The sequence below is a fragment of the Oncorhynchus kisutch genome, linkage group LG5 (genome assembly GCF_002021735.2).
Source record: "Oncorhynchus kisutch isolate 150728-3 linkage group LG5, Okis_V2, whole genome shotgun sequence".
Classification (NCBI taxonomy): domain Eukaryota; kingdom Metazoa; phylum Chordata; class Actinopteri; order Salmoniformes; family Salmonidae; genus Oncorhynchus; species Oncorhynchus kisutch.
This window is the reverse complement of record NC_034178.2, coordinates 26,468,443-26,494,057: the sequence shown is the minus strand read 5'-3', so window position 1 is coordinate 26,494,057 and position 25,615 is coordinate 26,468,443. Positions and strand designations below refer to the sequence as shown.

The 25,615-nt window shown below is 44.1% G+C and overlaps 1 protein-coding gene across 4 annotated transcripts in view; it reads left to right on the top strand.

The window, feature by feature from the left end:
- LOC109890813 (rho guanine nucleotide exchange factor 3-like) overlaps window positions 1–25,615 on the top strand; it is a 128,241-nt gene that overhangs the window by 76,363 nt on the left and 26,263 nt on the right. For 2 of the 4 annotated variants that reach the window (XM_020482853.2, XM_020482855.2), the window contains one exon: window positions 25,235–25,342. In XM_020482853.2, the coding sequence (XP_020338442.1) occupies window positions 25,235–25,342 (108 nt within the window). Of the gene's footprint in view, window positions 1–18,924; window positions 19,897–23,675; window positions 25,055–25,234; window positions 25,343–25,615 lie in introns of those variants that run through there. The other 2 variants (XM_020482854.2, XM_031824741.1) reach the window with 2 other exon arrangements.

The following is a 25,615-nucleotide window of genomic DNA, read 5'->3' as shown; positions in this document are numbered from 1 at the left end:
CTCGATCGACCAAAAGCCTAATCGACCAAACAATCGACCAGTTGATTAAATGTGGTCAGTTCTAGATTTGATGTTGAGAGCCAAGGACTCAGTCATACCTTCCACATCCACAGTAGCCTTTAGCAAATAGTCTATAACTGTGTATGTAGGCTTTCACTGTGAGGGCTAAGGACTGGTTTCACCATCACAATAGTCTATAATAGCCAGAAGTTAAACACTTAAGAGTCATAAATGCCCCCCCCCCCCCATCCTGTGTTGCATGACATACCCAGCAAACATGACCCCATTTGCCCCATCTGGGTATTCGGTGGCAACGTGGGCATGGGCTAGCCCACGTCAGCCCAACACGGGCTAGCCCACAACAAGCCCATCATGGGCTAGGCCAGAGTTTCCCAAAGTCGGTCCCCCCTCCCCCAGCTGATTCAAATAACCAAATTAGTTTTGGTTATTTGAATCAGTTGTGTAGTGCTAGGGTAAAAACCAAAACGTGCACCCGGGGGGGACTTTGGGAAACCCTGGGCTAGCCGCCACCAAGCCCAGCTACAGGCAGGGGCTCATTTGATTATTTGGAGGTGTCCACAGTTCTTTTTGTGCAAACTTTACTAAGAGTGTTGTTCCAGTTTAAGGGTTCTGTTGTGCGATGCCCACATTTTTTGTATTGTACACAGCCAATGATGAAGTCTTTAAAAAGATACAGTAAGTGTATGTTACATGCTGTATGAGACGTTTAACATTTTATCTTCCAAAAAATATTTTTGAATGTGAATATGTATGATAGTAATCACCTGATTTGCTTTCTGATACACTGGCCATGTCAGAATACACATACTTGTGTCTTTAATAGTAGGCTGTTTGAGTATGAAAAAAAGTGTTATAGTATGTGACATTTTGAAAATCAAGTATACTTTAAATGCCTGCACATCATACTCATTTTGGCTTTGGGGGATGCACTACCGAAATCAACAAATAGCAGGAAACAATGTAATCGCACACGATTGAGTATGCTTTAAATGCCAGTATGTTATACTCATGTCGGCTTTTCATCTAGTAGAATTCACTGCACACTTTTGGGGAATTTCACAGCCACAGTGCTTTGGAAGGGGGGGGGGGGCTGCGAGTTCTGATTGCTAGATCTGTTCAAGTAAACAACAAAACAACTTGGAAGATAGCGAATAGCGATGCTTCTTCGGTGGTGTTCAAATGTAAGTAGCTTTTGTTCTTCTTATAATGATCACAACTATTTCATTGTAACGTTACATCTTTGAAAACAGATTTGCTGCCTGCTGTGCCTTTTAGCTAGCCAGGTGCTTCAGTAGGACTCAAGGGTGAAAGTAGATTTAATTTCTTCCCAGGACGGGACCTCCAAATAATTTTATGGTTGCAATCAAAGAATTACATTGTAACGTTTTTCTTCCGCTGAAGGAGAGGAGGACCAAAATGCGGCGTGGTTAGTGTTCAACATCTTTAATATAGACGAAAGACGAGAACACTACAAAATACAAAACAATAAATGTGAAAACCGAAACAGTCCTATCTGGTGCAATGACACAAAGACAGAAGACAACCACCCACAAAGTACCCACAGAATATGGCTGCCTAAATATGGTTCCCAATCAGAGACAACGATAGACATCTGCCTCTAATTGAGAACCAATCTAGGCAACAATAGACATACAAACTATCTAGAAAGGAAACAGCCTCAAACATACAAAAACCCCTAGACCAGGAAGAAACACATAAATCCCCCATGTCACACCCTGATCTAACCAAAATAAGTAGTCTTTGTCCGCTTTAGTCTCCTCCTAGGAACGGCGACCCTCGCCGCCGACCTAGGATTGGCAACCCTACTAAATGGCCCCACTGGACTGAGGGGCAGCTCCGGACTGAGGGGTAGCTCCGGACTGAGAGATAGCTCAGGCTGATTGGCGGCTCCTCGACAGGCGGGAGACTCTGGCGGCTCCTCGACAGGCGGGAGACTCTGGCGGCTCCTCGACAGGCGGGAGACTCTGGCGGCTCCTCGACAGGCGGGAGACTCTGGCGGCTCCTCGACAGGCGGGAGACTCTGGCGGCTCCTCGACAGGCGGGAGACTCTGGCGGCTCCTCGACAGGCGGGAGACTCTGGCGGCTCCTCGACAGGCGGGAGACTCTGGCGGCTCCTCGACAGGCGGGAGACTCTGGCGGCTCCTCGACAGGCGGGAGACTCTGGCGGCTCCTCGACAGGCGGGAGACTCTGGCGGCTCCTCGACAGGCGGGAGACTCTGGCGGCTCCTCGACAGGCGGGAGACTCTGGCGGCTCCTCGACAGGCGGGAGACTCTGGCGGCTCCTCGACAGGCGGGAGACTCTGGCGGCTCCTCGACAGGCGGGAGACTCTGGCGGCTCCTCGACAGGCGGGAGACTCTGGCGGCTCCTCGACAGGCGGGAGACTCTGGCGGCTCCTCGACAGGCGGGAGACTCTGGCGGCTCCTCGACAGGCGGGAGACTCTGGCGGCTCCTCGACAGGCGGGAGACTCTGGCGGCTCCTCGACAGGCGGGAGACTCTGGCGGCTCCTCGACAGGCGGGAGACTCTGGCGGCTCCTCGACAGGCGGGAGACTCTGGCGGCTCCTCGACAGGCGGGAGACTCTGGCGGCTCCTCGACAGGCGGGAGACTCTGGCGGCTCTCGACAGGCGGGAGACTCTGGCGGCTCTCGACAGGCGGGAGACTCTGGCGGCTCTCGACAGGCGGGAGACTCTGGCGGCTCTCGACAGGCGGGAGACTCTGGCGGCTCTCGACAGGCGAGGCGCACTGTAGGCCTGGTACGTGGTGCCGGCACTGGTGGTACTGGGCCGAGGACACGCACCTCAGGGCGAGTGCGGGGAGGAGAAACTGGGAGTACTGGGCTCGACACGCACAGCGGGGGGCTGCCACCGGAGGGCTGGTGCGTGTAGGTGGCACTGGATAGACCGGACCGTGCAGGTGCACTGGAGCTCTTGAGCACCGATCCTGCCAAACCTTACCTGGCTCGATGCCCACTCTAGCCCGGCCGATACGAGGAGCTGGTATGTACCGCACCGGGCTATGCACCCGCACTGGAGACACCGTGCGCTCCACAGCATAACACAGTGCCTGCCCGGTCCCTCTCGCTCTCCGGTAAGCACAGGAAGTTGCCGCAGGTCTCCTACCTGGCTTCGCCATACTCCCTGTGTGCCACCCCCCAAGACATTTTTGGGGCTGACTTTCGGGCTTCCTACCGCGCCGCCGTGCTCGTTTCTCCAACTCCATTCTCCTGTAACCCCCCCTCGCACTGCTCCAGTGAATCCCAGGCGGGCTCCGGCACTCTCCCTGGGTCGACCGCCCACCTGTCTATCTCTTCCCAAATTGTATAGTCCAGATACTGCTCCCATGTCCAGAAATCCTGACATCACTGCCTCTCCTGCTCCTGCCCGTTATCACGCTGCTTGGTCCTGTTGTGGTGGGTGGTTCTCTAATTGGTTCCCAATCAGAGACAACGATAGACAGCTGCCTCTAATTGAGAACCAATCTAGGCAACCATAGACATACAAACTACCTAGAAAGGAAACAGCACCATAAACATACAAAAAAACCTACACTAGACAAAAAACATAAATCCCCCATGTCACACCCTGACCTAACCAAAATAATGAAGAAAACAAAGATAACTAAGGCCAGGGCGTGACATACATATAGAATCCCGATTAAGTCAATAGGATCTCTGTGGGCCTAGTCGTAAAGATGTGTGATTTAACTTTTAAAATGTGTTAACTTTTATTGTGGCATAAACACAACCAGTCATGATGTTTTCTTCTGATTGTCAAACAACTACTCAAAACAGTGGTGACTGGAAAGAGACATCTTCTCCACAGAACACCAACAAGTGTAATGACATTTGGCAATTTTCATTAGGCCAGAATTTATGTCCACTGCTGTCTGCAGTGTCGGGCATTTATCTCGGCCTTGGCAAAATGTAGGTGTTCTCGTCGAACCACATCGTATTTTGGAGCATTTTCAAGTCCATTCTGACATAATGGTGTAATAGCCTACCGTTTTCTTGACATTCTGTTGTAAACACTGTTATGTTTAACCAGTACGGCGTACCTACACATTTATTTTTTCCGGGATTCCGTACCAGACCGTACCGCCTTACTTTCACCCCTGGTCGGACTAGAAGTTATAACTGTTCGAACAGTAATGTTAAGTACAGGGTTAACAGTAACGTTACTTGCTGTTGAGCAATAACTTCATATTTAACATTAGCCTAGTTCGCTAGCTAGCTACTGGTTGTAAATACCATTGCTTGTGTTCAAAACTATGCACAAGCTATAGTGTTAGTCACGCGGTAACCTATATTCCTATTTTCCACAGCGGTGCTGGTCACAACACTTACTTCTCTTTTCTTCTAGTTCTCCTGATTTGACACTTCACTTTATCTGTGATGAGCTGAACGGTTACAGTCTGAATGGGTCTTGATAGTTTCATTGCACATGACCTGTTATGGTGAAAGTAATGGTAAGCTGCACTCCTTACTGTTTCACCTTGGCACTCCAAATTTGATAAAGTATGTGGCAGTCTAGCTATCTTCGGAAAGTTCACACACTCTACTTTGCTCATGTTTTGGTTAATGTTGTACATCTGGTGTCTTTTCAGGATCTATGGTAAGGAGTGTGAGCTGGAGGGGCAGCTGTCACCTGTAAGGGTGAAAAAGAAGTAAGAGAACCTTTAGCAAAAACACCCTGTACGCTGCTGTATGTTATCTTGACATTTATTGCTGTACTTGGCTAATAAAGTGATCCTTTTCGTGCAACAACACTTTCCCATCTATTTCCTATGTTTCACCAGAAAATGAATATACGTGTGAAGACACACTTGCTAGAAAGTATTCCAGAGAAATGTACTGCAATTGTAAAGTATTATGTTTGATGCTGAAAGCTATCCTTTTCCATATTTTTTTGTAATTAAAAGCTCTCCCCACCGGAGTCAGCATCGAGGGACTGGAGGCCATAGACGCATCCTGGAAGTGGTATGCGGTGATGGATGAAGTGCTAGCGGGCTGCCACTTCATTGCCCCATCGGTCATCATCTCCTCATCCTCCCAAGGTGCAGCTATGGCCTCCCCTCCTTCCCAGAATCGCCCTAATGTGGGCTGGAGTAGGAGAAGGAGGTGACTGCCAGGGAGTCATGACTTATGGCCGTTTTAGAGACCATGATTAAGAAGTAGTTTTATGTATTTTGTATGTACAGTATTGGATTTCTTTTTTTAAAACCAAAGTGAATTTCGTTGTTTAAAAAAAAAAAAAGTGTTTTCTTCTTTGTAATAAAAAAGAAAAAGTGATACAGGTACATCTACTGTTGGTGTGTTTTATTTTTTTTAAATCTACATTAAAAAAAAATGCACTTGCACATCGGAGCTATCTTGTTGCAGAAACCCGAACACTGCTCTTGCTAGTATCACTTTATTATTTAAGTTTATTTGTCGGCCTCTTGGCCTTGGTTTTTTTGCTCTACGAAACTAAAATAAACCATCTGTGGCATAATAATATTTGATGACATTTTTATAGCGCTTTTCATAACAATCTCAATGCTCATCAAAAGTATAAAAAACAAATAAGCAATACATGATCACAAGTAGCCTAGCTATAGGTCAACCACTAGAGGCCAAGTCTGAGTGCATGGATCCTCCAAAGATGGAGAGGGACAGTTCATGGCTTGATCAGAGTAAGGTGGTCAGGGAGATGGCTGATGAAGATGGAATTTAGTAACGATCTTGTAGAGGGCTACTCTGGGAACGAGCCTGATTCATGTAGCCACTGAACTTCTCCGTCACAATATATGGCACCTACTTGGCTGATGCCTCAGCAGCTGTGGGTACCAGAAAGCTCATGACACGTTACTGATGGTGTGTTCAAGACATTGAGGTATAAAAGAACAAGACAGCTGGGAATTTGGGGAAAAAACGTGCTTTGAAATGGATTATATGTTTTTTACGGCCAGCCAACTCGGAATTACAAGTAACAAACTCTGCATCTTCCTAGAGCTCCTATTTCGCTGACCTAAAGATCACCGACGTCACGATTTTTCACTGTCTCAGCTGGTTTGGCTTTTGAGTTCCCAGTTGTCTTGAATGCACCAAAAGTAATATGTTTCGGCTGTGGCATACTGTGTACAGTATTTGCTAAAAAGTATGTAGTACGATTAGTAAACAGTATGCAGTTGAAGTAAGTAGTATGCAAGTGTAATGTAGATGCTGGGAGGCAAGAAGCAGGTGGGTTTAATATAATAAACAACATGGAGCGAAACAATGTAGGAGTAACGTCTAGACATGAACAACATAAACAATCGCTTCTGGGGAAAGAACTTAAGGGAGTGCCAGATAAAGGGGAGGTAATGAGTGAGGTAATGGAGTCCAGGTGTGCCAAATGATAAAGCCAGGTGCGCGTAATGATGAATGCCAGGTGCGCGTAATGATGGTTCCCAGGACCGGTGGTTAGTAAACTGGCGACGTCAAACGCCGGAGGGGAGGAGCGGGAGTAGACGTGACAGCAAGCCAGATTTCATACACTGCCATTGTATCACGTTCCTTAAATACCTTTATGGCTCGAAAAGTATGCAATTCATGCATTCAATTAAAAGTGTCATAAATAAATGATAAATAAAATAATTCCTAAATAGCAAAGGCGCATCGGCCCAATGTTGTGAACATATTTTCTGGGTAACCAGTGTGTTGCTCAGTGTGTTGTTCTTTACTAGATGCTTATTGGAGCAATGGCTTCTAATTTCTACCTCTGTCCTGATGTATGGCTTTGAGCGCAAGAGGTGAGCGATGTGGACAGGAAAGGTGCACGTGTGTGTGTGTGTGTGAATTCCGAACTGTGTGTGAACTGAGGACAGGCAGTGTGTGTGTCTGGACAGCCTTGTGTTTATAGCCTACATATTACTACTTATCTATTTTGAAACTGACAATACATCAGGTAGAATGTGAAATCAAACAAAGCACATAAGGACATTGTGAAGCTAAACATTCTGTTACAATTCTGTTGAACAATGAGTGACTATGATTAGCAATTGTTCAGTAATGGGGAAAACACACACGTGTTTGAGTTGAGATTGGGTTTCTCTTTGGATACTAAATCGGTTATTTGTTCCAGAGCTTGAGGCACTCATTGATCTAAACTAAAGGCTTTGGTTGAATTAATTTGTGCATACCGTTGCAAAACATTTGGAACTGAAAACGAAAACAAGCATTTGTTATTGGACAGGTCTCTGCCTGTTTGCCTGTTTTCTTTCACTTGGTGCCTAATGAACATGACCCTGTTGTGATAAAGAAAGGAAGGTCTTGACTAAGAGCCCACCTCTATAACACTGACCTACTGTGCGAAAACAAATACCATGCCCTGAGATTAGGGATGGGCAACCCCAGTCCTCGGGAGCCTGATTGGTGTCATACTTTTGCCCCAGCCCCAGCTAACACACCTCCAATAATCAACTAATCCTGATCTTCAGTTTAAAATGCTAATCGTTTAGCTGTGTTTGCTAGGGATGGGGAAAAGGTGTAACACCACTCCTGTTCCGAGGACTGGAGTTGCCCATCCCTGTCCTAGATGTACTAGAAAGGCCAATATGGACATGGCTACAACGCTGAAGAGCGGTTGACATGATGAGACGGTGAAAAGAACCCTGATGCACAGTAACACACACACATGCAGCATTCACTGAAACATACGCATAATGACAATAAATTCTGAAAGTCACTTGACCCGTCAAGCAAGTCAGAAGTATTTTATCGTTACCCAAAGATTATGATCACTTGCCCGAAAATTTCAATGTACTATTTACACGCAGAAGTGCAATATACAGCATTGCCTGCCTTTCACCTACATATACAGTATGGGAGGAATCAGAAAGATCAGTACTGGAATTCTTTGTATTTTGGTTGCTACCAGAAAATAATTCTCAGAGTAACCTCAACTTGCCCAACTGCCGCAAATGATCTGTACTTCACTTAAACAATGGGGATGAACCAGAAATATAATTTGTAGGCTAAGAATTCTTTGCAGTTTGGTTGTTTTCATATAACTTACCCAACTGCTCAGTTCACCTGCCCCAGGCAATAGGTCAGCCCTTAATGTCAATCGCTGGAACTGATAATGACAACCGTGATGAGAGGGTGTCAGCGAGGAGGGTAGGGTGGGGGTTTAATTGTATTGTATTGCATTGTAGTCATGTGCCACATGAATAGTAAAATAGCAGGCTGTTAGACATGGACAGAGAGAACAGAGAGAACGCCCAGTCAGTCAGTCCTGTCATTTGCACTACGGTAAATTGACATACTGGATGTAACAGACTATAATTTGATTGACACAGAGCTGCTCTCCTGGTGTGAGCCTTGTTTGTAGAACAGCAAGCCTGCCTACACACACATCTTGGTTTCAGACACACACACACACGTTGCCTCTAATTAAATTAATGGACAATGAAGAATTAAGCCTCTTTTATATGGTTCAATAAGTCTTCCTTTCACCCCCAACACCCACACAATGCCATCTAAAACACATACACACACGCAAAAACACACACACGCACACACTCCTCTCAACACCACGGGACTATGTGAGTCCCTAGCTAATTAGCACAGTCTCTCATCTCCACTCATCAGAGCATCAGACCAATGCAATATGCAGGAAGTTCAGTCGACTGCTTCACTCTGCACTTCACCAGGATCACACAGCATTACTCAACCCTGCCAGACAAGCTTGACTGAGCTGAGCTCCCTCAGTGTTCAGAACTCAGACCATAAAAATATAATATTGGGTTGGATAGGTCAGAAATGACATCTGACTCACATTCAGGTTTCCAATACTTTCAACAACAAAAAAATTACATGAATAAAAACATAGAAGCATGAATCTGTCTTGTGTTCCCTCGTTCAATGTTGTTTGAAAGTCACTTTCAGGTTAATACAGGTTACAGAGGGCAGGTTTTTGTACAGGCATGGGGTGTGAAGAGTTACCATGATCTGCTCGGACTGACATGGATCTGCAGAGCTGCCATTTGATCTCTCTGGTGGGTGGAAGGTCATCATAAAGGTCATGTATTAATAGTGTACCTTCAGAACTCCATCAGATCAGATTTTCCTTTCTCACTGATAAACTTACACCGGGTTCAGTCAGGATCAGAAAGCCTGTCTGACTGACTGACTGCTCTAGTATGTTGTTTAATAAGGGGGGGAGAAACATCACACGCTTAAAATAGTCTTGGAATTATCGAATAGATCTTTGTTAACCCTGATGAAGGCTGGAAAAAAGGCACAAAAGGCTGTTGGATAACATACTGTAATCATCACACATCCTTCCTGATATTCACACTTATTTTTTTTAATTACACATCATTTACCCACGTTGGGGGAAATCTGGTTAGCAGACTTACATAAAGAAATATATAGATCAAATAAATACTGCTTTGCTTATAACCATTATGTAAAATTAATGGTTTTTTTATTTTATTTTTTAAATAGACATCTGACCTCAGCTGTTATATCAGCATCAGTAGGATGCTTGAGAAGAGTATAAACAATATATCAAAGTCTCTGAGATATCACATATATTTGCCAACAACCATAAAAATCTGTTTTTTAATTTGATTAGCTGTATTAACATAACTTGATTTGTGTATTGATTGTCCTTATTGACACAACTTTAAAAGGTTACACTGACCAGCTAGTCGAGTCCTATTGAAATGTGATACTGAGAGCTGGATGGATACTATTCTGCCTTTACACAGAGTCGTTGACCCGTGTAGCAGTCCTGACATCTGACCGACACACAAACAGACACAGACACCTCCCCGTCCTCCCTGGCCCTGTGACAAACACAGTTTATTTTGCAGTCTACTCATCATCATCATCATCATCATCATCAGCTTCCTCATATCCTCTCAACTCTTTCCCCACCTGAAAACAGGATGTAATCGCAGGCTGAATCTAGTACGTCACCTCAGCACGTCATTTCCTTTTTTTAATTCTGTTCATACGAGTTTGTGTCAACACCTGCTACCAGATCGCTAGCTAGGTTGCAATGGAGACCGATTTGCCTGGAATAGCTAATGAACATTTCCAGCGTTGTATAAGCTATGTTTATTACGCTCTCGTCCGGGACAATATTGACGATCTGGAGTTCCCTTGTGGCTATTGTTTGCTTGAGGAGGATTTCAGGAATGTGTTGACTATCCTTAGCAAGAAAATTTCTATCCTGCACGCACTTATGGAACTTTCTTGTTCTCAACTCCTGTACCTATGAACTGGAGTTGCAGTGCATTCGGAAAGTATTCAGACCCATTGACTTTTTCCACATTTTGTTACGCTACAGCCTTATTCTAAAATGTATTATTGTTTTTTCCCCTGATCAATCTACACACAATACCACATAATGACAAAGCAAAAACAGCTTTTTATACATTTTTAGCAAATATATCTTAAAAGACACAGGGCAGTCAAAAACTGGATTTTTTAAAATATTTTTTATCTACACTCAGGGGCCAATTTATTATGTAAATCAAAATGGTTCGCTCCTACAGGCAATGAGTCACGTGGCCATGGCTTGCAATCAGGCAGACAGGCGTCAATGCATTCAGTTACTGTTCGGTTGAATGTTAGAATGGGCAAAACAAGTGACCTAACAGACTTTGAGCGTGGACTGAGCGTCGGTTCCAGTATCTCAGAAACGGCCGGCCACCTGAGCTATTCACACACAACAGTGTCTAGGGTTTACCGAGAATGGTGCAACAAATGAAAAACATCTAGTCAGCGGCAGTCCTATGGGTGAAAACAGCTTGTTGATGAGAGGTCGAAGGAGAACTGCAAGAATCGTTCAAGTTAACGGGCTGGCCACAAACAGACAAATAACGGCGCAGTACAACAGTTGTGTACAGAACGGCATCTCAGAACGCGCAACTCGTCGATCCTTGTCATGGATGGGCTATTGCAGCAGACGACCACACCAGGTTCCACTCCTATCAGCTAAAAACAAGAAGAAGCGGCTGCAGTGGGCACGCCATCACCAACGCTGGAAAAACATTGCCTGATCTGATGAATCCCGGTTACTGTTGCGTCATGCTGATGGCAGAGTCAGGATTTGCGGTGAGTCCATGGCCCCATCCTGCCTGGTGTCAACGGTACATGCTCTACCAACTGAGCTACACAGGACCATAATGTTATTTTAGTGTAACAGCTGATTGAAAAGACCGCCTGACATTTCAGCCAGTTGTGGTGGGATGGGGTTTTGGCCTGCCTGGTGACATCACCAGACAGTAAATTAGTTAAAGACCAATCTTTAACTAATTTACACCCTTCCCACTCAGACTACTCCCAAGCTTAGTTCTTGCTTGAGAAATTGCTCATTGCTAAGAAGTTATTTTTGCTTATTTTTGACCATTTTTAAAGGTCACACTAAGGTACTAATTGTTACCCAGAAGTGGTTTGATACTGTGATAAATACGGCTGCATTGGACCACACTTCAGGTTGGAGAATGAATAAACAAGAAATTACAGAAAAAGTGACTCAAGAAGGGATTGACATGAATACTCTGTAGTTGTTATAAATATTAAGAAACTGCAAGTTCCCAGCAGATGCTTCCTATTTTGCATCAAAGCATCCTTCACTCAAGCTGCCAAACATACGATTGTAAAATTGACCATCCTACCGATCCTCGACTTTGGCGATGTAATTTACAAAATAGCCTCCAACACTCAACTCAACAAATTGGATGCAGTCTATCACAGTGCCATCCGTTTTGTCACCAAAGCCCCATATATTACCCACCACTGCGACCGGAACGCTCTCGTTGACTGGCCCTCGCTTCACTCTTGTCACCAAACCCACTGGCTCCAGGTCATCTACAAGTCTCTGCTAGGTAAAGCCCCACCTTACCTCAGCTCACTGGTCACCATAGCAGCACCCATTCGTAGCACGCGCTCCAGCAGGTATATCTCACTGGTCACCCCCAAAGCCAATTCATCCTTTAGGCCGCCTTTTCTTCCAGTTCTCTGCTGCCTATGACTGGAACGAACTGCAAAAATCACTGAAGCTCGAGACTCATATCTCCCTCACTAGCTTTAAGCACCAGCTGTCAGAGTAGCTCACAGATCACTGCACCTGTACATAGCCAATCTGTAAACAGCCCATCCAACTACCTCATCCCCATACTGAATTTATTTATTTATCTTGCTCCTTTGCACCCCAGTATCTACTTGCACATTCATCTTCTGCACATCTACCATTCCCATGTTTAATTGCTATATTGTAATTACTTCGCCACCATGGCCTATTTATTGCCTTACCTCTCTTATCTTACCTCATTTGCACTCATTGTAGACTTTTTGTTCTACTGTATTATTGACTGTATGTTTTGTTTATTCCATGTGTAACTCTGTGTAGTTGTATATGTCGAACTGCTATGCTTTATCTTGGCCAGGGCGCAGTTGCAAATGAGAACTTGTTCTCAACTAGCCTACGTGGTTAAATAAAGGTGAAATAATAATATGTTTTAAAAAAAATGTATTTCTACTACTGCATGGTGATGCAAAGAAAAATGTCAATCCTCGGGTGGACAATAAAGTTATATTATATTGTACTCTATTTTACTCACGTAGTTGTGCTTCAACACCATGCTCACAGTGACGCCAATGACTGCCAGAGGGCTGGTCCACCGTAGAAGTACACTAATTAGAACAGGTCTCCATGTTGATCTTTAATTAGATGGAGCAACATCACAACAAGTTCAACTGGGTCACTAGCCACTGGCACAATATGACACATGAATAGTATAGTTCTAATTCTTGTTAATTGTACCTATTCTTTCCTCTTGAGCTCTTTTTGAGTTATCATATCACCTACTGTATATCATGTTTGTATTTGTGTCATCTCACTGTACCTGTGTTTTATCTATTGACCTATTTAATAGGCTGATTGCTGAACAAACAGGAAGCTGTAGATTGGACAAAAACAGGTTGGACCGAGACATAATCCAGGGGTCAGGGAGTTATCCTATAAAGTCCCCAGCCAGCCAGCCAGGTCAGGATAGACCGACTATTTTCTTTTGTCTGATTTTGGGTACCCTGAGGAAGGCACAGTGATGCTAAAACGTTGATAAATACCCATTACATTGGTGGGAGATTACACATGGAGTGTGCGACTTTATGATAGTTTATTCGCCGTTAGTCAGCACCTCCACACAAACTATTATTCTGCGTGTGCGCCAGCTCATCTTTTTCTTTTATGATGCTGATAAAGACAGCAGGGCCAAGATTCAAAAAACATTTCTTATGCAAAAACTTTAAATGTTTCGTAAGAAAAAAACAAGATAGTTCGTAATTGCAATACCTCAACAATATCTTAAGATTTAATGATTTTCTTACGAACTTTTCAAATATTTTCTTACAAATCTTCTTAAGATGTTTGTTACTAGGCAACCATTTTAGCTACCTACAGTTGAAGTCGGTAGTTTACATACACTTTGGTTTCATGCCTCCAACCTCTCTACAAATGTATTGTTAGCAAACTATAGTTTTGGCAAATCGGTTAGGACATCTACTCGGTGCATGACACAAGTAATTTTTCCACGGCTGCGTGGTACCACGTTCATATGTACAAACAATAGTACGCAAGTATAAACACCATGGGACCACGCAGCCGTCATACCGCTCAGGAAGGAGACGCATTCTGTCTCCTAGAGATGAACGTACTTTGAGGCGAAAACTGCAAATCAATCCCAGAACAACCTTGTGAAGATGCTGCAGGAAACAAGTACAAACGTATCGATATCCACCATAAAACGAGTCCTATATAGACATAACCTGAAAGGCAGCTCAGCAAGGAAGAAGCCACTGCTACAAAACCGCCATAAAAAAGCCAGACTATGGTTTGCAACTGAGCATGGGAACAAAGATCGTACTTTTTGGAGAAATGTCCTCTGGTCTGATGAAACAGAAACACAACAGTTGGCCATAATGACCATCGTTTATGTTTGGAGGAAAAAGGGGGAGGCTTGCAAGCCAAAGAATATCATCTCAACCGTGAAGCACAGGGGTGGCAGCATCATGTTGTTGGGGTGTTTTGCTGCAGGAGGCACAGGTGCACTGCACAAAATAGATGGCTGCATAAGGACGGAACATTATGTGGATATATTGAAGGAACATCTCAAGGCATCAAATCAAATGTATTTATATAGCCCTTCGTACATCAGCTCAAAGTGCTGTACAGAAACCCAGCCTAAAACCCCAAACAGCAAGTAATGCAGGTGTTGAAGCACGTTGGCTAGGAAAAACTCCCTAGAAAGGCCAAAACATAGGAAGAAACCTAGAGAGGAACCAGGCTATGAGGGGTGGCCAGTCCTCTTCTGGCTGTGCCGGGTGGAGATTATAACAGAACATGGCCAAGATGTTCAAATGTTCATAAATTACCAGTATGATCAAATAATAGGTCTGGGACAGGTAGCACATCCGGTGAACAGGTCAGGATTCCATAGCCGCAGGCAGAACAGTTGAAACTTGAGCAGCAGCACGGCCAAGTGGACTGGGGACAGCAAGGAGTCATCATGCCAGGTCCTGAGGCATGGTCCTAGGGCTCAGGTCCTCAGAGAGAGAGAAAATTAGAGAGAGCATACTTAAATTCACGCAGGACACCGGATATGACAGGAGAAGTACTCCAGATAACAAAATGACCCTAGCCCCCCGACACAAACTACTGTAGCATAAATACTGGAGGTTGAGACAGGAGCGGTCAGGAGACACTGAGGCCCCATCCGATGATACCCCCCGGACAGGGCCAAACAGGAAGGATCTAACCCCACCCACTTTGTCAAAGCACAGCCCCCACACCACTAGAGGGTTATGTTCAACCACCAACTTACCATCCTGAGACAAGGCCGAGTATAGCCCACAAAGATCTCCGCCACAGTGTTACGCACGCCTCTATGAAGAGGGAACGCAACACCCTGCTACAACTAAACTCTCCGTGAAGTGAAAGAGGTATGGACTGAAGGCGTGAGTAAGGATGACAACAGGCAGAATGTGGTACCGTTTACAAGGACTTTATTCCTTTACACGGTAATATGGGGAAAAGGGGTTGGACGGAACCAAAGCAAAGAAAGTAAATCTCAAAGCCCCCCTCTCCTATCTTACCTGCCTACCCACTACTTAACTACTTTAGCACCACCTGGTGCCCTAACCAAAATACAGGGGGTGGTCCGCCCAGGTCTTACCTATTGTGCCTAGACAATGAATATACTACGGGTATATGTATGCCCGCGGGCCTCTTACCTAAGCACTCCCTAGGTGCCTTCCCCTTCCCCCCTGGGAACAAATGAAACAGGAGAACAAATCATTTCTCAAACAAACTAACAAACAAAGGACATCAAATAAGCTCTATCTGAGCAACAAACTCACAGAACATACCAACAACTAACACAGTAAATTATCCACATCCATCAGCCTCCTCTCTCAGCAATGACCTCCCTCACATTCAATCTCTCTGCAATGACCTCCCAGCAATGAACCCCCAGCAAAATCGCTCTCCTGAACAGAACACTGGCTTTATATATAGCTTCAGAAGGAATAGGTAATTGGAGACAGCTGCGTCTTGACGAGGGGGCGGGGTCAGCTCTCCAATTAGCCATGGAGTCGACCAATCAGCTGCTTGAGGGATTTCAGGAAGCCATTTCCTGAAATAAACCCATGCAAATACACAAACTACAACACAAACTGGGGAACGTAACACAACCCAAGGGGGGTTGTCTTCCAGACAGGAAGATCACATCAGTGACTCAACCCACTCAAGTGACGCACTCCTCTTAGGGACGGCATGAAAGAGCACCAGTAAGCCAGTGACTCAGCCCCTGTAATAGGGTTAGAGGCAGAGAATCCCAGTGGAAAGAGGGGAACCGGCCAGGCAGAGACAGCAAGGGCGGTTCGTTGCTCCAGAGCCTTTCCGTTCACCTTCACACTCCTGGGCCAGACTACACTCAATCATATGACCCACTGAAGAGATGAGTCTTCAGTAAAGACTTAAAGGTTGAGACCGAGTTTGCATCTCTCACATGGGTAGGCAGACCATTCCATAAAAATGGAGCTCTATAGGAAAAAGCCCTGCCTCCATCTGTTTGCTTAGAAATTCTAGGGACAATTAGGAGGCCTGCGTCTTGTGACCGTAGCGTACGTGTAAGTATGTATGGCAGGACCAAAACAGAGAGATAGGTAGGAGCAGCCCATGTAATGCTCTGTAGGTTAGCAGTAAAACCTTGAAATCAGCCCTTGCCTTGACAGGAAGCCAGTGTAGGGAGGCTTGCACTGGAGTAATATGACCACATTTTTTGGTTCTAGTCAGGATTCCAGCAGCCGTATTTAGCACTAACTGAAGTTTATTTGGTGCTTTATCCGGGTAGCTAGAAAGTAGAGCATTTCAGTAGTCTAACCTAGAAGTAACAAAAGCATGGATTAATTTTTCTGCATCATTTTTGGACAGAAAGTTTCAGATTTTTGCAATGTTACGTAGATGGAAAAAAGCTGTCCTTGAAACAGTCTTGATATGTTTGTCAAAAGAGAGATCAGGGTCCAGAGTAATGCCGAGGTCCTTCACAGTTTTGAGACGACTGTACAACCATTAAGATTAATTGTCAGATTCAATAGATCTCTTTGCTTCTTGGAACCTAGAACAAGCATCTCTGTTTTGTCCAAGTTTAAAAGTAGGAAGTTTGCAGCCATCCACTTCCTTATGTCTGAAACACAGGCTTCTAGCGAGGGCAATTTTGGGGCTTCACCATGTTTCATTGAAATGTACAGCTGTGTGTCATCCGCATAGCAGTGAAAGTTAACATTATGTTTTCAAATGACATCCCCAAGAGGTAAAATATATAGTGAAAACAATAGTGGTGCTAAAACGGAACCTTGGGGAACACCGAAATTTACAGTTGATTTGTCAGAGGACAAGCCATTCACAGAGACAAACTGATATCTTTCCAACAGATAAGATCTAAACCAGGTCAGAACTTGTCCGTGTAGATCAATTTGGGTTTCCCATCTCTCCAAAAGAATGTGGTGATCGATGGTATCAAATGCAGCACTTCAGGCAGGAAGTTAAAGCTTGGTCGCAAATGGGTCTTCCAAAAGGACAATGACCCCAAGCATACTTCCAAAGTTGTGGCAAAATGGCTTATAAGGACAACAAAGTCAAGGTATTGGAGTGTCCATCACAAAGCCATGACCTCAATTCTATAAAATATTTGTGTGCCGAACTGAAAAAGTGTGCGCGAGCAAGGAGGCCTACAAACTTGACTCAGTTACACCATTACTGTCAGGAGGAATGGGCCAAAATTCACCCAACTTATTGTGGGAAGCTTGTTTAAGGCTACCCGAAACATTTCGCCCAAGTTAAACAATTTAAAGTCAATGCTACCAAATACTCACGGAGTGTATGTAAACTTCTGACCCACTGGGAATGTGATGAAAGAAATAAAGGCTGAAATAAATCATTCTCTCATCTATTCTGACATTTCACATTCTTAAAATAAAGTGGTGATCCTAACTGACCAAAGACAGGAAATTTTTACTCAGATTAAATGTCAGGAATGGTGAAAAACTGAGTTTAAATGTATTTGGCTAAGGTGTATGTAAGCTTCGGACTTCAACTGTATCTAGCTAGCAATGGCAATCATGTTAGCAAATGTCTTACTAAGATTACTGTTCTAAAATATGTTCTTGGGTTTAAAATAATCAATACGGAAACTTTCAGATGATGTTTGTGAGTGAATTAAACATGTTAAATTACACTTCACTGAGTGACAATATGAAAGCCAGTGTTTGTTTACAGGCAGGCAGTAGCTTTAGGGGTAAGGACTGGCTGGGGCCTGGGCTCGTCCACACATGCACACTATTACGCACACACACACACACACACACATGCAGGCACACATGCACAGACAAACACATGCATGCACACACACGTACACTTTCCTCACCACTGGCTTTGTCCCTAGCCTACACACTTCCCTGGTCTGTTAGGAAAACACAAAGCCAGGAACTTCTCAGCCCTCCAGAACAAAGACTTAACACTGGGATCAATTTCGTGTTGGCTGAAACAGGAGCTGCAGATGTGATGTGCTTCAAGGGGAGCTACTTGCGATTGACCTATAGTTGTTGTTTTCCCTCCTTTAATACAATAATTACTTTACCAAATCATAAAATGCAACATGCAAGGGAAGGCAAGGCACTGGTTCTGCTCACTGAACCAGAAGCTGCTGCTGTTCATGGCGATCTACTAGGGGATTGAATTAATACCGGTTGTTTTCACTGCTTTTATTTCTATAATAATTACTGTACCAAATCATAAAAGGAAAACATGCAAGACAAGGAAACCCATGTGGAGGTGACAGATTTAGGTTTCGGTCTCAAGACTTTGAGACAAATATTTGACTCTGATGTGTGCCACAGAAAGTATTTGACTCTAGTGACAAAATTAAGGAAATTAGAAGGTGAGGTGAGGCATTTTCTTGCCTGCCAAAATGACCCCCCCCCCCCCCCCCCCTTCTAATTTCCTTAATTGTGTCACTAAAGTCAAATACTTTGTGGCACACATCAGAGTCAAATACTTTCTATAGAACAAACTTCTTGTCAGGATAGGCAACCGAAATGAATAATTAATGTATGTGTGTTATATTAAACATAGAGGGAGTGAAATGTAGGAAAGCAATAAACATTTCAATACAACTATTAGTCGAATAAGACATGGGCGAGATGCCGATTTTTTGGCAAAGATGTATTGCTAGACTAATACACTTGAATCAAATAGTCAAACCGAAAACTGCAGACATTACGAGTGCCACCCCCGCGATCAAAACGCCATTAAAAATACAATGAAACGCAGCCTAACGTGATCATTGACATCTGCCTTGAAGGACACAAATAAAAAATGCTTTCTGCTACTAAGATCAGTGAAATGTAGGCTAAACTGACAACGGAGTAAAGAGCAGAAATCTCAACTAGCAAGCAAGTCCCAGCAATGAAGAATTGAGTGTGTGCGCGTTCACGTAAAGGGGGATTCTGGCAAGGGGGAGATTTTCTGCACAATTACCTGTTACTTGCAAAGAGAGAGGGTGGAGCTCTTCATTCCGCTTCTGATCCTTGTTCAATCTTTTCTCTCAACAGGTATGGACCCAGAATTTAATCGAGCGTCTGACGAATTACACTAGACTTTAGTTCTGGGTTAACCGACATCACTCTTAATATTAAACGGATAACTGGCTTTCCCATACTGCACAGAACACACTGAAGTCATTAGAACAGGGTAGCGGAGAGGTGTGCTTGAGAGTCCATCATGACAGAGGATATGTTTCAAATGGCGCAAATAGAACATCGGATGCACCTGCAGTGCTTTAAAAGTATAAGCACATAGGCCTAACGCATGGCTGGGCACATTCTGCAGCTCAGTTTAGCGCTATTCAGATCGGATGTGGGTAAGGAGATATTTCTTTCCAATGCGCGACGCCCTCGCCCGCTCTCTGATCCTGAGTGCAATTTACACACTGAGCGCATATAGTAGGAGGAATTTCGCTCCTAGCAGTCGCAGTTTCCACAACAGCGTAGTAGGCGCACACAACTCGCCTGGGATGAGTTGGCAGGAAGAGCGGTTTGATTTTACACTACTTGAACTTTACTTGTAGCCCTGGCGATCACCGTAACTGTTGGAAGACGTGCATGTGACTACCCTGCTGTGTTTATAACCTCCGTGGACGGGGAAGGTGACAGCAGCATGGTGGCCAAGGATTACCCCTTTTACCTCGTCGTGAAGAGGATGAACTGTTCACTGGAGGTGCAGACAGTCCGCAGCAACATCCAACCGGCTAAGGAAGTGGAGGTAGGGAGTTAAATTTGCGATATAACTATTATCGATTGCATTCAATTGTTGCAGTTTGTATACGGTGAAAATGTACTTTCGCGCAATCATGTACTTGCACACTAAGTGGAGGCAGATAGTTTATAGGCCATACACTGCACTACTACTTTGTTGCGCGTGTGTTGTGGATATTTAATCAAACTGTTGAAAAATGTGGAGTCCTAAGGAATACATTTAATCTTTTATGAAATGTTGACTAAACAATATAGTGAAGTACCACGATAGAGCACATTTAATGCCACGCTGCACTAGTTTGGATGATTTCACTATTTTTCAAGTGAAAAAAAGAAATACAAAGTAAATGTCATGAATCGCATTGGTAGTGTTATTATTGCTTTTGAAGTATGGAATATTTTTTTATATGTACAGTACCAGTCAGTTTGGACACACCTACTCATTCAAATGTTTTAGTTTATTTGTACTATTTTCTACATTGTAGAGTAATAGACATCAACACTATGAAATAACCCATGGAATAATGTTTAACACTTCTTTGGTTACTACAAATTAAAATGTATTTTAGATTCTTCAAATAGCCACCCTTTGCCTTGATAACAGCTTTGCACACTCTTGGCATTCTCTCAACCAGCTTCACCTGGAAGGCTTTTCCAACAGTCTTGAAGGAGTTCCCACTTATGCTGAGCACTTGTTGGCTGCTTTTCCTCTCTGCGGTCCAACTCATCCCAAACCATTGCAATTGGGTTGAAGTTGTGTGATTTGTGGAGGCCAGGTCATCTGTGCAGTACTCCCTCTGAAATATTGACATTTCTGTATGGACCTCACTTTTTGCATGAGGGCATTGTCATGCTGAAACAGGAAAAGGCCTTCCCCCAACTGTTGCCACAAAGTTGGAAGCACAGAATTGTTCTAAAATGTCATTGTATGCTGTAGCGTTAAGATTTCCCTTGACTGGAACTAAGGGACCTAACCCAAACCCTAAAAAACAGCCCTAGACCATTATTCCTCCTCCACCAAACTTTACAGTTGGCACTATGCATTGGGGCAGGTAGTGTTCTCCTGGCATCAACCAAACCAAAATTTGTCCGTCGGACTACCAGATGGTGAAGCGCTTTAAATGACTCCAGAGAACAAATTTCACTGAGCTCTTCAGTAAGGCCTTTTGTACTACTGATGTTTGTCTATGGAGATTGCATGGCTATGTGCTCAAATATATACACCTGTCAGCAATGGGTGTGGCTGAAATAGCCAAATCCACTCATTTGAAGGGGTGTCCACATACACTATATATTACACACAAAGTATCTAATATACAGTCGTGGCCAAAAGTTTTGAGAATGACACAAATATTTGTTTTCAGTGTCTGCTGCCTCAGTTTGTATGATGCCAATTTGCATATACTCCAGAATGTTATGAAGAGTGATCAGATGAATTGCAAAGTCCCTCTTGCCATGCAAATGAACTGAACCCCCAAAAAACATTTCCACTGCATTTCAGCCTTGCCACAAAAGGACCAGCTGACATCATGTCAGTGATTCTCTCGTTAACACAGGTGTGAGTGTTGACGAGGACAAGGCTGGCAATCACTCTGTCATGCTGATTGAGTTCGAAAACCAGACTGGAAGTTTCAAAAGGAGGGTTGTGCTTGGAATCATTGTTCTTCCTCTGTCAATCATGGTTACCTGCAAGGAAACACGTGCTGTCATCATTGCTTTGCACAAAAAGGGCTTCACAGGCAAGAATATTTCTGCCAGTAAGATTGCACCTAAATCAACCATTTATCGGACCATCAAGAACTTCAAGGAGTGCGGTTCAGTTGTTGTGAAGAAGGCTTCAGGACACCCAAGAAAGTCCAGCAAGCACCAGGACCGTCTCCTAAAGTTGATTCAGCTGCGGGATCGGGGCACCACCAGTACAGAGCTTGCTTAGGAATGGCAGCAGGCAGGTGTGAGTGCATCTGCATGCACAGTGAGGTGAAGACTTTTGGAGGATGGCCTGGTGTCAAGAATGGCAGCAAAGAAGCCACTTCTCTCCAGGGAAAACATCAGGGACAGACTGATATTCTGCAAAAGGTACAGGGATTGGACTGCTGAGGACTGGGGTAAAGTCATTTTCTCTGATGAATCCCCTTTCCGATTGTTTGGGGCATCCGGAAAAAAGCTTGTCCGGAGAAGACCAGGCTTGTCCGGAGAAGACGAGGCTACCATCAGTCCTGTGTCATGCCAACAGTAAAGCATCCTGAGACCATTCATGTGTGGGGTTGCTTCTCAGCCAAGGGAGTGGGCTCACTCACAATTTTGCCCAAGAACACAGCCATGAATCAAGAATGGTACCAACACATCCTCCGAGAGCAACTTCTCCTAACCATTCAGGAACAGTTTGGTGATGAACAATGCCTTTTCCATCATGATGGAGCACCTTGCCATAAGGCAAAAGTGATAACTAAGTAGCTTGGGGAACAAAACATCAATATTTTGGGTCCATGGCCAGGAAACTCCCCAGACCTTAATCCCATTGAGAACTTGTGGTCAATCCTCAAGAGGCGGGTGGACAAACAAAACCCCTCAAATTCTGACAAACTCCAAGCATTGATTATGCAAGAATTGGCTGCCATCATGTGGTCCAGAAGTTAATTGTCAGCATGCCAGGGTGGATTGCAGAGGTCTTGAAAAAGAAGGGTCAACACTGAAAATATTGACTCGTTGCATCAACTTCATGTAATTGTCAAAAGCCTTTGACACTTATGAAATGCTTGTAATTATACTTCAGTATTCCATAGTAACATCTGACAAAAATATCTAAAGACACCTGAAGCAGCAAACTTTGTGGAAATTAATTTGTGTCATTCTCAACTTTTGGCCACGACTGTATTATCAGTCAATATATATATATATATTTTTAAGGCAGCCTTCCGCACCTCTGATTCAGAGGGGTTTGGTTAAATGCGGAAGTCATTAGAACAGGGTAGCGGAGAGGTGTGCTTGAGAGTCCATCATGACAGAGGATATGTTTCAAATGGCGCAAATAGAACATTGGATGCACCTGCAGTGCTTTAAAAGTATAAGCACATAGGCCTAACGCATGGCTGGGCACATTCTGCAGCTCAGTTTAGCGCTATTCAGATCGGATGTGGGTAAGGAGATATTTCTTTCCAATGCGCGACGCCCTCGCCCGCACACTGAGTCCATTCAGTTGTACAACTGACTAGGTATCCCCCTTTCCCTCATTTCTCTCCCCTGTAAAGATCAACAACTAAATGACTGGAATTTCACTGAGATGGGATGCTGCTGCTGATGATATTGATTGGCACATGACCAGATTGCCGAGCCCGAGGTCCTATCGCTAATATCAGATAGTCTGCAGATTATGGGGGCTGGATTGCATAAGAAGAATTTAAACAACATATTGAGTTCACAGTAATGAATCTCTGCTGACAAGTCATATTCCCTACATAGTGCAAATAGGGGACTTTGGTGCCATTTGGGATTCAGCCTAAGTAAGCAAGTAGTGTTTGATTACACCATTTTGTAAAGTCTGATTTGTACTGCCACTCACTTCTCTCCAGTCGAGAGAATATAAGGGATCTATCTATCTATATATATATATATATATATATATATATATATATATATATATATATATATATATATATATATATATATATAGAGAGAGAGACAGCATTTCCCACCACCATCAACAAAACAAAATTTAAGGGATCTATCTCTATATATCTATATCCCTTAAATACCAACAAAGTGTCTTAATCGGGGTTTGGGCCACCACAAGCCCGAACAGCTTCAAAGCACCCCTGCATGGATTCTACAAGTGTTTGGAACTCTATTGGAGGGATGCGACTCCATACGTCCACCATCCTTTTATGTTTTGTTGATGGTGGTGGGAAATGCTGTCTCAGGCACCGCTCCAGAATCTCAATTGCGTTGCGATCTGGTGACTGACACAGCCATGGAATAGGGTTTACATCGTTTTTCATGCTCATCAAACCATTCAGTGACCACTCATGCCCTGTGGATGGGGGCATTGTCGTCTTATGGGGCCATAGCCATGGTAGCCAAAATAATGGCCTGCCCAGCATTTTTTATACATGTCCCTAAGCACGGTGGGATATTAATTGCTTAATTAACTCAGGAACCACACCTGTGGGGAAGCACCTGTTTTCAGTGTACCTTGTATCCCTCATTTACTCAAGTGTTTCCATTATTTTGGCAGTTACCTGTATCTTTTATGAGTCACAATGGCCCTGCTTTTGTTGCTGCATAGCCAGGCCTATTGTGTGTGTGTGTGTAAACGTGTGAAGCAGGCATGTGTGAATTGTGACGAGGGGGTACCCAGTCTGAAAAGACTGCGTTCCCAGAATACTGATCAACGTCACAAGGAGAGAGCAGGAGAAGGGGGAAATGGAGGATGGGAGAATAGAGCGACGATGCTGCTGCCAAGGGTGTTTTGCAGGTTGCAGATATTTTCCCGTCAGTCTGTTTTTTTCCCCCCTGATGATTCTGACTGACTGCAGCAACTGGAGGTCGGATCTCATCTTCTAATGTTATCCTGATGGAGTGCTGCGGAAGGAAACAAAGGGCATTCTAAACCTCCTTTCACTGCTGTAAGGTCAAATCGTCTGTCGTGGTAAGAACAGGACACTGATGCCAAGGCACAGCCGGAGAAACCTGCAGAGGTGACAACGAGGGAGGAAATGAAGAGGGGATGGGGAGTCATAGAAAAAGGGAACCATGCACATCTCACTGGTTAAGATGCTGGAGTTGCGGACAAGACATCCTTGATTTCTCGATCACCTACCGGCTACCTGTGTCTGTGTTTTGATTACAGGAAACCTTGTATGTTTGACAGACTCTGTATACTGTAAACTTGAGGGGCACCGAAGAGAGGAGAAGACCGTACATGTTTTTGGATGTATGTAGATGGGACAGGGGTAACCCCTGGTTGACGGTGCAACAGCTGGTCAGGAAGGCTGAGGCTCCGTGGTCGTGACGGGGGCGGGGGAGGGATAGAGAGAGGACTAGGTGCGATGAGGATGAATATTATCCTCCTGGTCTCAGATCTGGTTAGTACTGCTGGTTCACCTAAACTGGCTCCAGTCTTGAAGCTTTGGTGTTGATGGGATCCAATGGAGATTGCGACGCAGAAGGTATTAATTACTGTGACTCCACAAAACCTGCATTTTTTTTTATCTGCACCACCACCACCTTTTCTTTCTTCATCTAGCTTGTTTTTTAAAAATTGTTTTAAAATCTGCTGTCTCCCCTCTGCCATTTTAACACACAGTCAAATACAAACATTAATCGCAAAGTGTCTTTGGTCTCTCCAGGAGCCCTGTAACAAGCGGGTGAAGCCTCTTTCTCGGGTTACGTCGCTGGCCAACCTCATACCTCCAGTCAAGGCTGCACCTCTGAAGCGGATCGGACAAACACTGCAGGTACAACACTACACCACCATTTATAGTCTACTAAAATACCTATTCTGACAAATACAAGCACAGGACAAAACACTACAGATAATGTGTTAAATATCATTGGTAACACAAACTTTTTTTAGCCTGAAGGAATGAGGCATTATGATGAGGTTATAATGCATTGTTAGACTTGTCATGAGTACAGATCCTTCAGAAAGTATTCATACCCCTTGACTTTTTCCAGATGTTCTTTTGTTAACAGCCTGAAATAAAAATTGATTTAAATTTAGATTTTTG